This window comes from Tiliqua scincoides, chromosome 9 (assembly GCF_035046505.1).
Source record: "Tiliqua scincoides isolate rTilSci1 chromosome 9, rTilSci1.hap2, whole genome shotgun sequence".
Classification (NCBI taxonomy): domain Eukaryota; kingdom Metazoa; phylum Chordata; class Lepidosauria; order Squamata; family Scincidae; genus Tiliqua; species Tiliqua scincoides.
In genome coordinates, this window is record NC_089829.1 from 15,317,759 (window position 1) to 15,331,357 (window position 13,599).

Consider the following 13,599-nt stretch of genomic DNA (forward strand, 5'->3'; position numbering starts at 1 on the left):
TGGGGGCTTTCATGCTTTCTGCTCTCAGCAAACTGTTTCTACATCGACTTTTCTGCTGAGGGAACTGCAGTGTGCAAAGGACCCTAGGATTACTACCTTGAAGAGCTACCTCCATCCATGGCTGTTCCACCTGTTTGCACTGAGAGAGAGAGAGAGAGTAAGGCTGCAATCCTAACCTCACTTTCCTGGGCTCTAATGCAGGCCTGTAGCAGTTTTTCTCCTTGTTAAAGGAGGAGTGGGGGTCAGGAGACTGAGTTGTGTTTAAGTGGCTGTCAGGCAAGTAATTCATTGTGTGTGAATGCAACACAGTGAACTGGCTTTGTTGCTGCTCCCCAAGACCCTGTGTGAACTGTGAGTGCATCCACATAGAACTTCTCTTTAAGCTGCACTTGGCAGGGAAAAATCAGCTGTAGAGGGCAAGCTGGTTTGCCTTTCTGATTTTTTTATTGAAGAATTTGCAATAAACTTCCAAGAAAACTTGGGGTTCCCCAGAACAACATTTAAAAGCCACTGTTATAGATTAAGGGGCAACCATTTAAGATTGAATAGTATACCCCTTAACGCAGAAGGAGTTGGGCATCACAGACAACTGGATCATAAAGTAGAAAATCTGTGATCAACCCTATTTCTTCCCCTCCATCCCAGGTGTCACAACTATTGCTTCCAGGAGAGGCAGTAAGCAAAGGGATTGCATTTTGACCTTCTTCTTATTGCTTACTTTGTGCTCTATCTTATTGGTGTTCCCTCTTAGTCTTCCAACTGGTTCTTCCACTTCTTCTTTTTCTTCTTTTTCATCTTAAGTCTATTGAATTTCTTGGCCCCCCTGTATTCTTCTTTCTTCTTCTTCAGTCTGTTATTCTTGAATTCAGTCCATAAATTCTTCCTCTTCTTGAGACAGCTTGCTCTCTGAACATTTCCTCTTTTTTCTTCCTTAAGGTTCTTAGTTATTATGACAATTGCTTCTTCCGCCCCGCTCTGGAGGGGAGCCAGAGCTTTGCTGCTGCTGTTTGAGAAAGGCCTGAGGGTGATCTTGGGAATTACAGGCCAGTAAGCCTGACTTTAGAACCAGGTAAATTAGCTGCAAAAAATAATTAAAGATGGCATGATAGGCTGGGGGAAAAGCAGCAGTGGGGCTTCTGCAGAGGAGAAAGCCTTGCCTCTACATCTAATAAGTTTCTTTGAGGGAGCCAACAACACTGCTGATAAAGGAGCACTGTCAGATAAAATTTATTAGACTTTTCAAAAGTCTTTGATAAAGTTCCTCGCAAGAGGCTATTAAGAAAACGAGGTAGTCATGGGGTGAGAGGTGAAGATCTGTTGTGGATTAGAAACTGGTCAAGAGATCATAGAAAACAAGGCAGGAATAAATCATCACTGGGCAGTGGAGGAAGGAAGGTTAATAATGAGGGGCTCCAAGTAGCCAGGTTTTGACTGCTGGCTCTGAAGAATTCACTGTTGTTAAATTTGAATCCCCATTGCAAAGAATGGTTCTGGGATGGCAGGTCAGAATGAAATCACCCACTGCCTCTACTTTCAACCAGAGAACTGGGGGCTGCTGGGTCGATGCATGTGTTTTAAAATTTTTGTTGTGTTGTTTTGAACCTACATCTGCAGGTGTGTAAAAGGAAGGTTATGTACTGCCTTGCAGGGGCCTGCTCATAGGAAAAAGGTGGACATTTATGTTCTTTTCCAAGAAACTAAAAAAAGAGGACATGTCATAAGAACATAAGAACATAAGAACAGCCCCACTGGATCAGGCCATAGGCCCATCTAGTCCAGCTTCCTGTATCTCACAGCGGCCCACCAAATGCCCCAGGGAGCACACCAGATAACAAGAGACCTCATCCTGGTGCCCTCCCTTGCATCTGGCATTCTGACATAACCCATTTCTAAAATCAGGAGGTTGCGCATACACATCATGGCTTGTACCCCATAATGGATTTTTCCTCCAGAAACTTGTCCAATCCCCTTTTAAAGGCATCTAGGCTAGACGCCAGCACCACATCCTGTGGCAAGGAGTTCCACAGACCGACCACACGCTGAGTAAAGAAATATTTTCTTTTGTCTGTCCTAACCCGCCCAACACTCAATTTTAGTGGATGTCCCCTGGTTCTGGTATTATGTGAGAGTGTAAAGAGCATCTCCCTATCCACTCTGTCCATCCCCTGCATAATTTTGTATGTCTCAATCATGTCCCCCCTCAAGCGTCTCTTTTCTAGGCTGAAGAGGCCCAAACGCCGTAGCCTTTCCTCATAAGGAAGGTGCCCCAGCCCCGTAATCATCTTAGTCGCTCTCTTTTGTACCTTTTCCATTTCCACTATGTCTTTTTTGAGATGCGGCGACCAGAACTGGACACAATACTCCAGGTGTGGCCTTACCATAGATTTGTACAACGGCATTATAATACTAGCCGTTTTGTTCTCAATACCCTTCCTAATGATCCCAAGCATAGAATTGGCCTTCTTCACTGCCGCCACACATTGGGTCGACACTTTCATCGACCTGTCCACCACCACCCCAAGATCTCTCTCCTGATCTGTCACAGACAGCTCAGAACCCATCAGCCTATATCTAAAGTTTTGATTTTTTGCCCCAATGTGCATGACTTTACACTTACTGATATTGAAGCGCATCTGCCATTTTGCTGCCCATTCTGCCAGTCTGGAGAGATCCTTCTGGAGCTCCTCACAATCACTTCTGGAAAAAGAGGACATCTGGTCACCCTGATCAGCCCTTCCCATCCCAAAACAATATCACTTCAGGGCTCCTTCTTTTGGTAGCCAGCTGTCAAAACTCAGCCCTGCCTCCTCTGCCTCTTTTAGCCCAAACTCTTCCAATTCACTCTCTTCCAGACTGTGATGGGGTGTGTCCAATAAGTACCCACCAGCCCTCAAAAGCCTTTTATGGTTACACGCAGCAGGATCTTAGCCATGCATATTCAGAAGTCAATCTAGTCAAGCTCAATGAGGTTTGCTCCCTAGTCACTGTGGTTTGGAGTGTAACTTGTGAGCATCTTCACTACTATCAAGGACAAACCTTTAGACACAGCTAGCCAAGGCCTCCTGGTACCTGAGGCAGCAAGTCAAATGCTGCCTGTCCTTACTTGGTGATGCACCAGTCACTGTTCTTATCCCTGAATTGGAAAAGGAAGAAAGGGATGAAACAGAACAAGAAGTGTGGAGGAGAGGAGAGTGGTGGGCTTGAGCATCTCTGTTGAAGACGTTCTAGTCCACCACTGTTTTCCTCCACATTTCTTCCATTCTTCCTTTTTCAGTTCAGGGAGCAAGGGAAAGAGGATCAATGGAGGTGAGTAGGAGAATAGACTTGTGTATCCCCAGCCAATCTTCTGTCCCAGTTTGCCTCAGGGATGGCCCTGCCCTGCGGCTGCAATGCTATCAGCACACTTTCCTGGGATCAAGCCCACTAAACAAAATGGGACTTCTGAGTAGTCATGCATAGGATTGCACTATATTAGTTATTAGCTCAAGAAAAAAAGAGGTGAAAAAAAGCTCAAAGCTTTGCTCCTGAAGCTGTTTAATATCTACACATTGCAAGAAAGAAAGAAACTCATTCTAAAAATTATTGTGTTAATTATTGTTTCTGAGAATTATTATTATTAGAAATATTTATACACAAGTTTTTCAACAATTGTGTTAATAAAAACAAGGCATTAATTAATGCAAATAATAGTGGGTTAATTTTATTTATTTTCAAGAATTCAGCATTTCTTGCCGGTTGGTTCAAAGGGGGGGGGGTTGTTCTTTGCATTATGCAAACAAAAAAACGAAACTGAAAATATTCCACATCTTTAATTAAGGATTGGTATTCAATTTAACAATCAGGATGATTAATGGTAGGGCTACTAGATACAAAGGGGGACAGAGTGCCTATACCTTTAACCATTGCATAGAACAGGGAATTTTGAAAGGTGCAGCTTTTTAAACTCTTCGATGTTGAGCTACACTTGCCAAAATTTCCTCTTCTACACAATGGTAAAAGACAGTGCTTCTCAGACATGAAGCTACCATATTATGTGACTGCATTTGGGGCTAGATCTGTAATTCTAACAGGCTCCTCACAGAGTATTTTTTGTCCAACAAATTGCAGATCAATTATGCTAAATCTAAGATAATGATATTTGCTAACAGATGGAAAGCTTTTAAGTGGTCTTGTAATGGCAACAAAATGGAACAGGTTAAGCATTTCAAGTACCTGGGTATCAACTTCCATTACAGGCTCACTTGGGCTTTTCATCATAAGGCAGTGCAGAACGCATCCAAACTAACTTCCTCAGCCATTTCCCGTTTCTCTTTCACCTGCGGCAATGGTTATGTTCCAGCCGCTCTGGAGGCGTTTAAGGGAAAGGTTCTTTCCCAGGTTCTTTATGGCTCTCCTGTCTGGTATAAGGTTATTAACCAACCACTAGAACGCATCCAAGCCTCCTTTTTACGGAAGATTTTGGGCTTACCCAGGTGCGTTCCCTACTCGGTTCTGTGTCTTGAGGTGGGGTTAATTCGATTAAGGACTACTGCATGGTTAAGACTACTGAAATTTTGGTTTAGGATTTTATTTAACCCTACCTCCTCTGTTCTAATGTACCAATTTTTATCGGATCCAGTCCTGCCTATAGAGATCACTGATCTTCTAACTAAAATTAAGTCAATAGGGCTGGACACTGCAGAGTTAGGTATGATTGGCTGCGATGCAGCTTACAGAATCGTCAAAGGAAGAATTCTTGATATCGAACAACAAGAGCTGTTTAGTGCCGCCAGAGCCACTTGCTCTCCACTCCATCTCCATATTCCAGTCAGTTTTGGGAAACCGGCCTCCTTCTTTTACCATCTGGAGTGCCCACAGGCTCAGAGAGCTTTCACACTTGCAAGATGTAACGCTCTTCCATCAGCCTTGTTAATGGGCAGGTTCAGTGGTATTCCCTACTCTGAGAGGAAATGCAAGTGTGGTAGGGATTGTGTTGAGACTCTAATGCATACCTTTTTTTACTGCCCGCTACATGATGCGTCACGCAAGAAATATCTAGGCCCATTGTTAGCTAGGATGCAGGGTTGGGAGGATTCAATCATGCTTCAGTCTCTCCTTTCCACACCTGATTCTGAGACTCTGGATAATGTCGCTTCCTTTTTATCCGGGGTAATAGCCAGGCAGAGCCCTGGGACTCTGGGCTGTGTGTGAGGAGAAGACTGATGTTTATGCTTATGTTGTGTTGTCTTTGTATATTATTGTTTGGTTTTGTTCTTTCTCTGTATTTTATGCCAATAAAGGTCTTACTGAACTGAACAGGCTCCTATGTATATGCTTTTAACAATGGTAGTCAATAGGCCTTACTCCTGGGAAGTGTGGATAGGATTGTAGCTGTTGAGATGTTAGGGATTTTTTTAACAGATCAGCAACAGCTTGAGAGGGTTTTCTTTATTTTAAATAAATGTTTAAACATATGCTTATTATAAACTTTTAATTTACTTGGGCTGCAATCCTAACCACACTTTCCTGAGAGTAAGCCCCATTGAACAAAATAGGATTTACTTATGAGTAGACCGGGTTAGGATTGTGCCCTTGATTAATTAGATTTGATGCAATTGTATGGGAAGTGTTAACAGGGGTGGATCCAGTGTTTGTGTTTGGGGGGGGGGCATGAGTACTATCTTAACTCCAAAGCCCAGGTCAACCAGGTAGGTAGAGCTGGGCTCCCAGTTGAACTTTGGCCTCATAAGAACATAAGAACAGCCCCACTGGATCAGGCCATAGGCCCATCTAGTCCAGCTTCCAGTATCACAGCGACCCACCAAATGCCCCAGGGAGCACACCAGATAACAAGAGACCTCATTCTGGTGCCCTCCCTTGCGTCTGGCATTCTGACATAGCCCATTTCTCAAATCAGGAGGTTGTACATGCACATCATGGCTTGTAACCCGTAATGGATTTTTCCTCCAGAAACTTGTCCAATCCCCTTTTAAAGGCGTCCAGGCCAGTCGCCATCACCACATCCTGTAGCAAGGAGTTCCACAGACCAACCACACGCTGAGTAAAGAAATATTTTCTTTTGTCTGTTCTAACTCTCCCAACACTCAATTTTAGCGGATGTCCCCTGGTTCTGGTGTTATGTGAGAGTGTAAAGAGCATCTCTCTATCCATTCTGTCCATCCCCTGCATAGTTTTGTATGTCTCAATCATATGGCCAACGTTTGCTGGGTGGGTAGACCTGGGCTCCTGTCAGGACTTGGAGTCGAGACCTACCTGCTGGATAGACCTGGGCTCCCATTCCAACCACCCTCTGGAGCCACCTCTTCTAGGCAGGTAGACCTGGGCTCCTGTCTGGACTCGGAGCGGTGATCTACCAGCCAGGTAGACCTGGGCTCCCATTCCAACTCTACCCTCTTGCCCCACCCAGTGAGTGCTCCCCTGGTGCCTGACTTTGCTCCCCATCCCGGCAGGTGGGCCCTTCCCTGCTGGGACAGTTTTTGGGGTGGGCATGCACCCCTGACACTCCTCCTCTTGGATCTTCCCTGGCCGTGTTAAAAATGTTCCTGCTTGATGATATCACTTCTGACCACGATGTCACTTCCAGCTTGATGACCTCACTTCCAGGTGGGTACCGAACAGATCATCATTCTGCAAAGTGGGTCCCAGTGCTAAGAAGTCTGGCAACCACTGGTTGAAAGTATAGACACTCTGTCCTCCATTGTATCTGGCCACCCCAATTAATTAATTAAACCAAGTAATTAAATTAAGTAATTAATTAATTTAATCAAGTAATTAATTAATTGATTACTGGGCACCAAACGTCATAAACAAAAGAAAGGTGCATCTTTGGGGATCAAGGAGAAGGAGGACGACCAATGAGATCACCAGATCCCCGAGGATCCACTTGATCCCCGGTCCGCCCCTCCCCCCCGCGCTCCTTCCAGGGAGAGGGAAAGTAGGGCGAGGAGCGCCTTCGCCGCCACCGCTTCAGAACCCCAGGAGCGGATCGCTGGGAGGACCCCTCGGCCAATCCGCGCGTCCGATCCCGCGCAGCTCTCTTCTCATTGGTCGCTGCGCCTGAGCGCCTCAGCCAATCCCAGCCTCCGTTTCAGGGAGGATGAGACGTAAAGGGGCGCGGCCGCCCGTCACAGCCTGCGAACCAATCGCAGTGAGCGAGAACGAGTCGGCGTTCTGACCCCGCCCCCTCCCATTCTGGGGACGGACCTGCCCGTCAAGCCCGCCAGCTGCGTCACGGGCCTCGCCCCCACCGGGGCAGCGATTGGCCACCGCAGGTGTCATTGCGGCGCTCCGCCTCCCCGGCTTTTGATTGGCCGCTCCTTCCTCCTCCCCCCGCCCCCTCCCTCCATCATGGCCGTCGGAGCGCCTCCGATACGCCTCTCGTTCCTCCCGCCCCCTCCGCGATAAGCCGGCGCGGCTGTCACTCAGGGCCCATCCTCTCTCTCTCGCCCCTCCCCCGGAAGGCGGCGGTTGGCCGAGGGGTGCGTCGCTCCCGCGGCGGGGCCAATGGGAGGCCGGGGCGTGCGTGAGGGGAGGCGGCGCGCGCGCGCGGCGGCGGTGCCGGCCCGGTAGTGAGGGGAGGCAGGAGCGTGAGCGAGGAGGAGGAGGGCGGAGGAAGGAGCGCGCGAGCGAGCAGCGGCCGCCTCGGGAGCAGCCAGCGCGGCGGGGGGCGGAAGCGGAAGCGGCAACGGCAGCGGCAGCCTGCCTGGCTGGGTCCCGGTCGCGAGGAGGCGGAGGAGGATGTGGCGCGCGGAGGGGAAATGGCCGCCGAAAACAAGCCGGAAGGTGAGGGCTTCGGCCGGGGCGCGCGGAGGGGGGCGCGCGCGCGCGTGGCCCGGCCCGGCCCCCGCCCGTCAAGTTTCGCCTCGGCGTGCGCGGGAGGGAGGCGGCGACGCGCCTCCCAGGCTAGCCTCCGCCCGCGGCCTTCCCGCGTGTGCGCTCGCACGAGACGCCGGGACGCGTGTATGCCGCTCACGTGTCCTCGCGGGGCGGGCCGCGGCCTGGGGAGGCGCGCAGGTGAGGCTCCTGCGTGGGCCCCTGGCCGCCCCCGGGAGCATGTGGGCCTGGGCCTCTCCGCCTCTGGGCGGGCTCCGTGGGAGGGGAGGAGGGAGCGTCCCGGTTGGGCGTCTCGGGAGTCACCTGGCGGCAGGTGAGGCCTGGAGGTGCACAGGGAAGCCCCCGCTGGGGCAGCGCCAGGTTCTCGGGGTAGCCCCGGAGGCGGCCGCCAATGCATCTCTGGTCCTGTGGGGCAGGCAGTGGGCGGAGGTGCGCCCAGGTGAGGGCAGCCCAAGAGATGGTCCCAAGGAAGGTCGCAAGCGTGGATGTGTCTCTCTGGAGGGAAGGGCTGGAGTTTGCTGCTGCTCTTCCTCAGGCTGCTAAGCTGGGAGTGGGACTGGTTGTGTGGGGTGAGCTGTCCCACCTTTGAGTTGGGGATGTCGGAACTTGGAATGCACTGTCCCATCTTTGAGTTGGAACCTGGGGGTGCGAGGTGAGCCATCCCACTTTTGAATTGGGCTGTGGGGACGTGGGGTGCACCATCCCACCTTTGAATTGGGAACTGGGGGTGCGGGGTGACCCGTCCCACCTTTGAATTGGGAACTGGGGGTGTGGGGTGATCTGTCCCACCTTTGAATTGGTATGTGGGGACGTGGGGTGCACCATTCCACCTTTGAATTGCAATCTGGGGGTGTGGGGTGAGCCATCCCACTTTTGATTTGGGGATGTGTGTGGTGAACCATCCTCCATTTGAATTGGGGATGTGAGGGGTATGGGGTGCACGGTTGCACCTTTGAATTTGGGATGTGGGAACCTGGGGGTGTGGGGTGCACCATCCCACCTTTGAATTGGGGTTGTGGGAATTGGGGATGTGGGGACTGCCTTCCTCTGAGGAGGGCAGTCTGAAGAGCATAAAACCATTCAATGCATTTTTGCCCATTGCCCAATGTGGATAGGCAGAAGGGTTTGCTCATTGCACTTCTTGAGTGCATGGGAGTAGTGGTTGTTTGGTTGCTCATTCTTTGGCCGTAGTGGTGGGTGCTGCTTCCTGCAAAACAGGAGTGATGGGGGCAAAGGAAGAGAGAAAGAGAGAGACAGACAGAGGCACTCTCCTTTGGGATGGTTGTGGGTAATCTCCTTCGCGGTGAAGTGTACATGCAGCCCTTGCAAAATGCATGGTAGAAGCCAGGCTATCTAAGGATAGACCATTCACCGCTTCTCCCCACAGGGGGAGGGGGCAGACTCCATGGAGGCAGGAACCTCTTATCGCATGGCAGCAGTCATTACTAGATTATCCCCAGGATGTTCCCCATCACACACTGCTGCTCCTGTTCAGGAAGATGATGTGAATTGCTGCTTGTAGATGCAAGAGAAGGTGATGTTAGAGCGGTGCCATGTGTGATGGCTGTGCAGCATGCATGACCAAGGGAAGAGTGGTCTTCAAAGGGGAATTGATCTGTCAGTGTGTTGTGTTTTCAGGTCTTGGGATGTGGGACTGTGGTCCTCCACGTATATCTGTACCAAGGTCAATGCTGTCTGCTGCTTTTAAAGATCCCTGAGTTCTACATGGATGGGGAGTATTTTTGATGCTATTTACTCAGCCTATGTGCTTGGGTTCATACTTGGCCTATGTTCATCGACTTCCTTCCTTACCTTTCTGCCTCTTGTGCATTTGTGGTTAGGGACCGACTGTTGAGTCTTTGGCTTCCTGAAGTTTTCCTGCTACTAGGTTGTGGTGTAAAACCTGAGAGTGTGACATGCATGAAATGGAGTTAGCCAATGGTGATTTCATTCCACCTTAGTCTCTTGGCATCTTTTTGGCCTCTGTGTGTATGCCAGTTGCGAGTGCAAAATGGCCTACCTGTTTCTGTGCCATAAGCCTCTTCACTTACTTTCTTCACCTGTTGGTCAAGTGTAAGCCCTCTATGTTATTGTGTGTTATGTGGAGGGCAAAGCTACATACACTGCATCTTCTAGGAGGAATAGATGGCTACTAGTTGCCCTTGCAAAGTAAAAGGACAGATGCATCTGTTTTCTTCTGTGAGAAGGGTCTGCCACTGAGTCATAGGTGAGGCCCCTCAAAGTGCAAGCAAGCTTTTACCCCAGCTGGGTTTCTGGGATGGAGGGGGCCTTTTGTTGTTGTCATTGTGCTCATCCCATTAAAGGATATTAGTGAATCCTCGCCACCTTATTTGTGTGCAGTCCATATAGAAGACAAAGAAGCATGTAGAATTGTAAGATCTGTATGTCTTGGTTCCTCCTGTTCTGTGCTAATAACAAGAGGTTTTTTTCTCCTTAAAAAAATATTACTTTTTACTGGCAGCAGGTCAGGAATCATCCACTTATTACATTCAGAAGCTGTCCCCCCTCTCATCTGATACAGAGTACCTAGTACTCTGCCTGAGTGCAGAAGTCTTCTCCACCTCCCTCGGATTGATGCTGTGTGCATTGACATTGTGTGTACAAATCAACTGCTCATTGTTAATGCCTGAGATATGTGTGTGGGTGTACATACACATTTGTATCTACTTATCTCCATCAGGTGGAGTAACTCATTCCTTGATTTGTATCCCTGTCATCTGTCTTCATATAAAGGATGGGCACTGATCTACATCTGTACCACTCTCATGCTGATTTTGATGTTCATTATTTCAGTCAAAATATTAACAATGCTCACTAGGTAGAAATTGCATGTGTTTCCTCTCTTTGCATGAGGAGGGCCTGCTTTGCCTTTTGGTGGTTTTTATGCAAATGAGATGTTAGTGGTAAAGGTAATACATCTAGACTGGACTGTTCCCAAAAAGAGAATGAAAATGTATCTGGGGTGTGGAATATGAGCACATCTTTTGCATATTAAAAAATAAAAAAGTAAATTTCAACTTTTTGTTTGTTTGGCTAAGAACTGTTGATATTTTACCTAACCTGAATAAGTTGCTATTGAGGATTATGAAATGCAAGCAATTTAGAGCATATGCACACTTCAGATATTGCTGCACAAGGACAGTAACATTGTAATTGCACCCCATAAAATGGTGGAGGTACAGATGAGAGGCTTGTACCTAGGGAGAAAATGTTTTGGGTAGGATGTTGTGTTTGAGTTTGGTTTCTCTTATTATAACCATTCTATGTAAAATTAATTTTATTCTCTTGGTAAGCTGTTGAGACCTCTGCGTGATGCAAAGCGGTCTTGTGAGTTCCAGGTTGCTTTGGAATTAATGAACAGGCTGAATAGTTATTTTTTAAAAAATGACTGAGCAAACGAGTTAATGCCTGAAACTTCTTGGTGAAACGTGCATGAAGAACATGCATGTCTGAAAAAAATAGGAAGATCTGATATGAGGCTTTTATTTTGTATCCACAAGGGGGTAGTGATGTACTGTCTGTGATATTTGGAGTGGAAGCATTGGCTGATCTCTAAAAATGGTTCAAATATAAAGAACAAGATAGTATATTTGCATCTTAACTTAATGAGATCTTTACAAGAATTTCAAAGGTAAACATTCTTAAGAGTTAAACATTCTGTCTTTATTTTGGTTTATGTAGCCATTGATTCTTTGGATGGTCAGACACTGTCCTGCTGCTTCAGCATACATTTTCACCACCACATGCTTGCCAGGGCATCATTTGCAGATGCGTTTCAGAACTTCAGAAGCTCTAAGATGGACTATGGGGAAGGGTGGGAAGAAACTATGCCTGAAATTCAGCCATATGGCTGCAATAGATTCATGGTGACAAGTAGAGAATGTTTTACAGTTGTGAATCAGATCTAAACTGCTAAAAACCCATATGTGAGGGATTTTCTTTTTCATTCATTTACATAATTTTGTCAGTATCATTATGCCACATCCCCTGTGTTTGTGCAACACCAGCAGAACTTGGGGACAATTTGGAATTTCTTGATACCGATGTAGGACTTGTATTTTTTAGCAGTTTGTCTCAACTTGGGTATAAGCCCTATGCAGCAGTACTGAACTATTTGGCACCTGGATGACTGCGCACTCACGGTAGCCTTGGGTGTTTCTGGCTGTATGCACTGAAACAGGGCCAGGCTGCTTGTAGTCTCATGAACGGGGAGCTCAAGGTTGGGGAATGTAAAGGCACAAGGCACCTTTTCTGAGGAGTTGATGCTAATGCAGCATAGAATGCAAGTGGTGTCCATGTGTCTTTATTTAGATCAGGGGTGCCCAAACCCCAGCCCTGGGGCCACTTGCGGCCCTCGAGGACTCCCAGTTTGGCCCTCAGGGAGCCCCCAGTCTTCAATGAGCCTCTGGCCCTCCAGAGACTTGCTGGAGCCTACGCTGGCCTGATGCAACTGCTCTCAGCACGACAGCCAACTGTTTGACTTCTCACGTGAGCTTTGGGACGAAGGCTCCCTCCACTGCTTGCAGTTTCACATCTGTGATGCAGCAGCAACAGCAAAGGAAAGGCTGACTTTGCTTTGTGCAAGGCCTTTTATAGGCCTTAAGCTATTGCAAGACTTTCATTCATCTATATAAGTTCCATCTCCAATATATTCATTTATGTAAATTTATTCAAATTTAAAATGTAAATTAATTCTTTTTTTCCCTGGCCCCCAACACAGTGTCAGAGAGATGATGTGGCCCTCCTGCCAAAAAGTTTGGACACCCCTGATTTAGATCAACAATGGAAGGCTTAAGAACAACAGGTTTGGGACTAACTAAGAAGCTGGCATGGTTCTTTATATAAAGGGGCAGGCGCAGAAAGAGTGTCATTCAGAACTTCTGCCAGGTTTGCCTTAAAAGTCCACATTTGTGGCTGCTCATATTAAGTTAACTGTGGTGACCATGGAGACCTGGTCACCTTTTTCTGATTCATGGGACCGTTGGATTGAGCTCCATAATTCATTATTTCCACATGTTGTGCTTTCTTCTGTAGAAGGTTCAAGGTTTGCATGACATCCCAAGAACTGTGATTTGATATTTAGGTGGCTTAGTTGCGAACTGGGAGAGGATGCGGAGTACCATGTGGTATAGGCTTGTAGATGTGCAGTGTCGTTTCCCTCTTGCTTGAAAGGTCATCTTGATGAACTGTTTCAATGTAAGTGTTCCTTAAGGTGAATAGATCACTCAAGCATTGCTTGAGTGATGTTTTCAACCACTTTTGTGATATGCTCAGGAAGTGCAGCTCTTTGGGGACTTCAACAGCTGTTAACGCGTTGAGACGATTAACCTACAAGGTCACTTATTTCTCTTATTTACTGCTCTAAACGACCTCAGCTCCCCCCCCCCCATTTTAAGCAGGGTAGTTTCATACCTTGGCTTGATGTGAATGGTAGCTTGTTTTGGTCATATGAAATCTCTTGCAAGTTGCTTTCCCCCCAGTTAGGTTTTGAAGGGTGCACAGAGGCAGTAGTATGGAAAGGAGACAAATGAACTCATAATGAACATATCACCATGTGAGCTCTCTCAGCCTACTGTATTCTGCTGCTTAATTTTTTTCTTGCTGGAGAACACCTTATCCTTGCTAGTTTGTGTTAACTTTCTGTGTCTGAGTGAAATCAACCTGGTATTACATAATTTCAAAATGGGTTGTACTGTCATCTGCTGCAGCATAGATGGTTCTAGACAAACAGACAGTTATTCTTTT

At 47.5% G+C, this 13,599-nt stretch overlaps 1 protein-coding gene across 1 annotated transcript in view; it reads left to right on the forward strand.

Annotated features, from left to right (window-relative positions):
* Positions 1–7,347: 7,347 nt before the first annotated feature.
* The window catches only part of LOC136660345 (uncharacterized), a 42,987-nt gene continuing 36,735 nt past the window's right edge, over positions 7,348–13,599 (forward strand). The window contains exons 1-2 of the mRNA XM_066637475.1: positions 7,348–7,353; positions 7,533–7,782. Coding sequence (XP_066493572.1) covers positions 7,348–7,353; positions 7,533–7,782 — 256 coding nt within the window. The remainder of the gene's footprint in view (positions 7,354–7,532; positions 7,783–13,599) is intronic.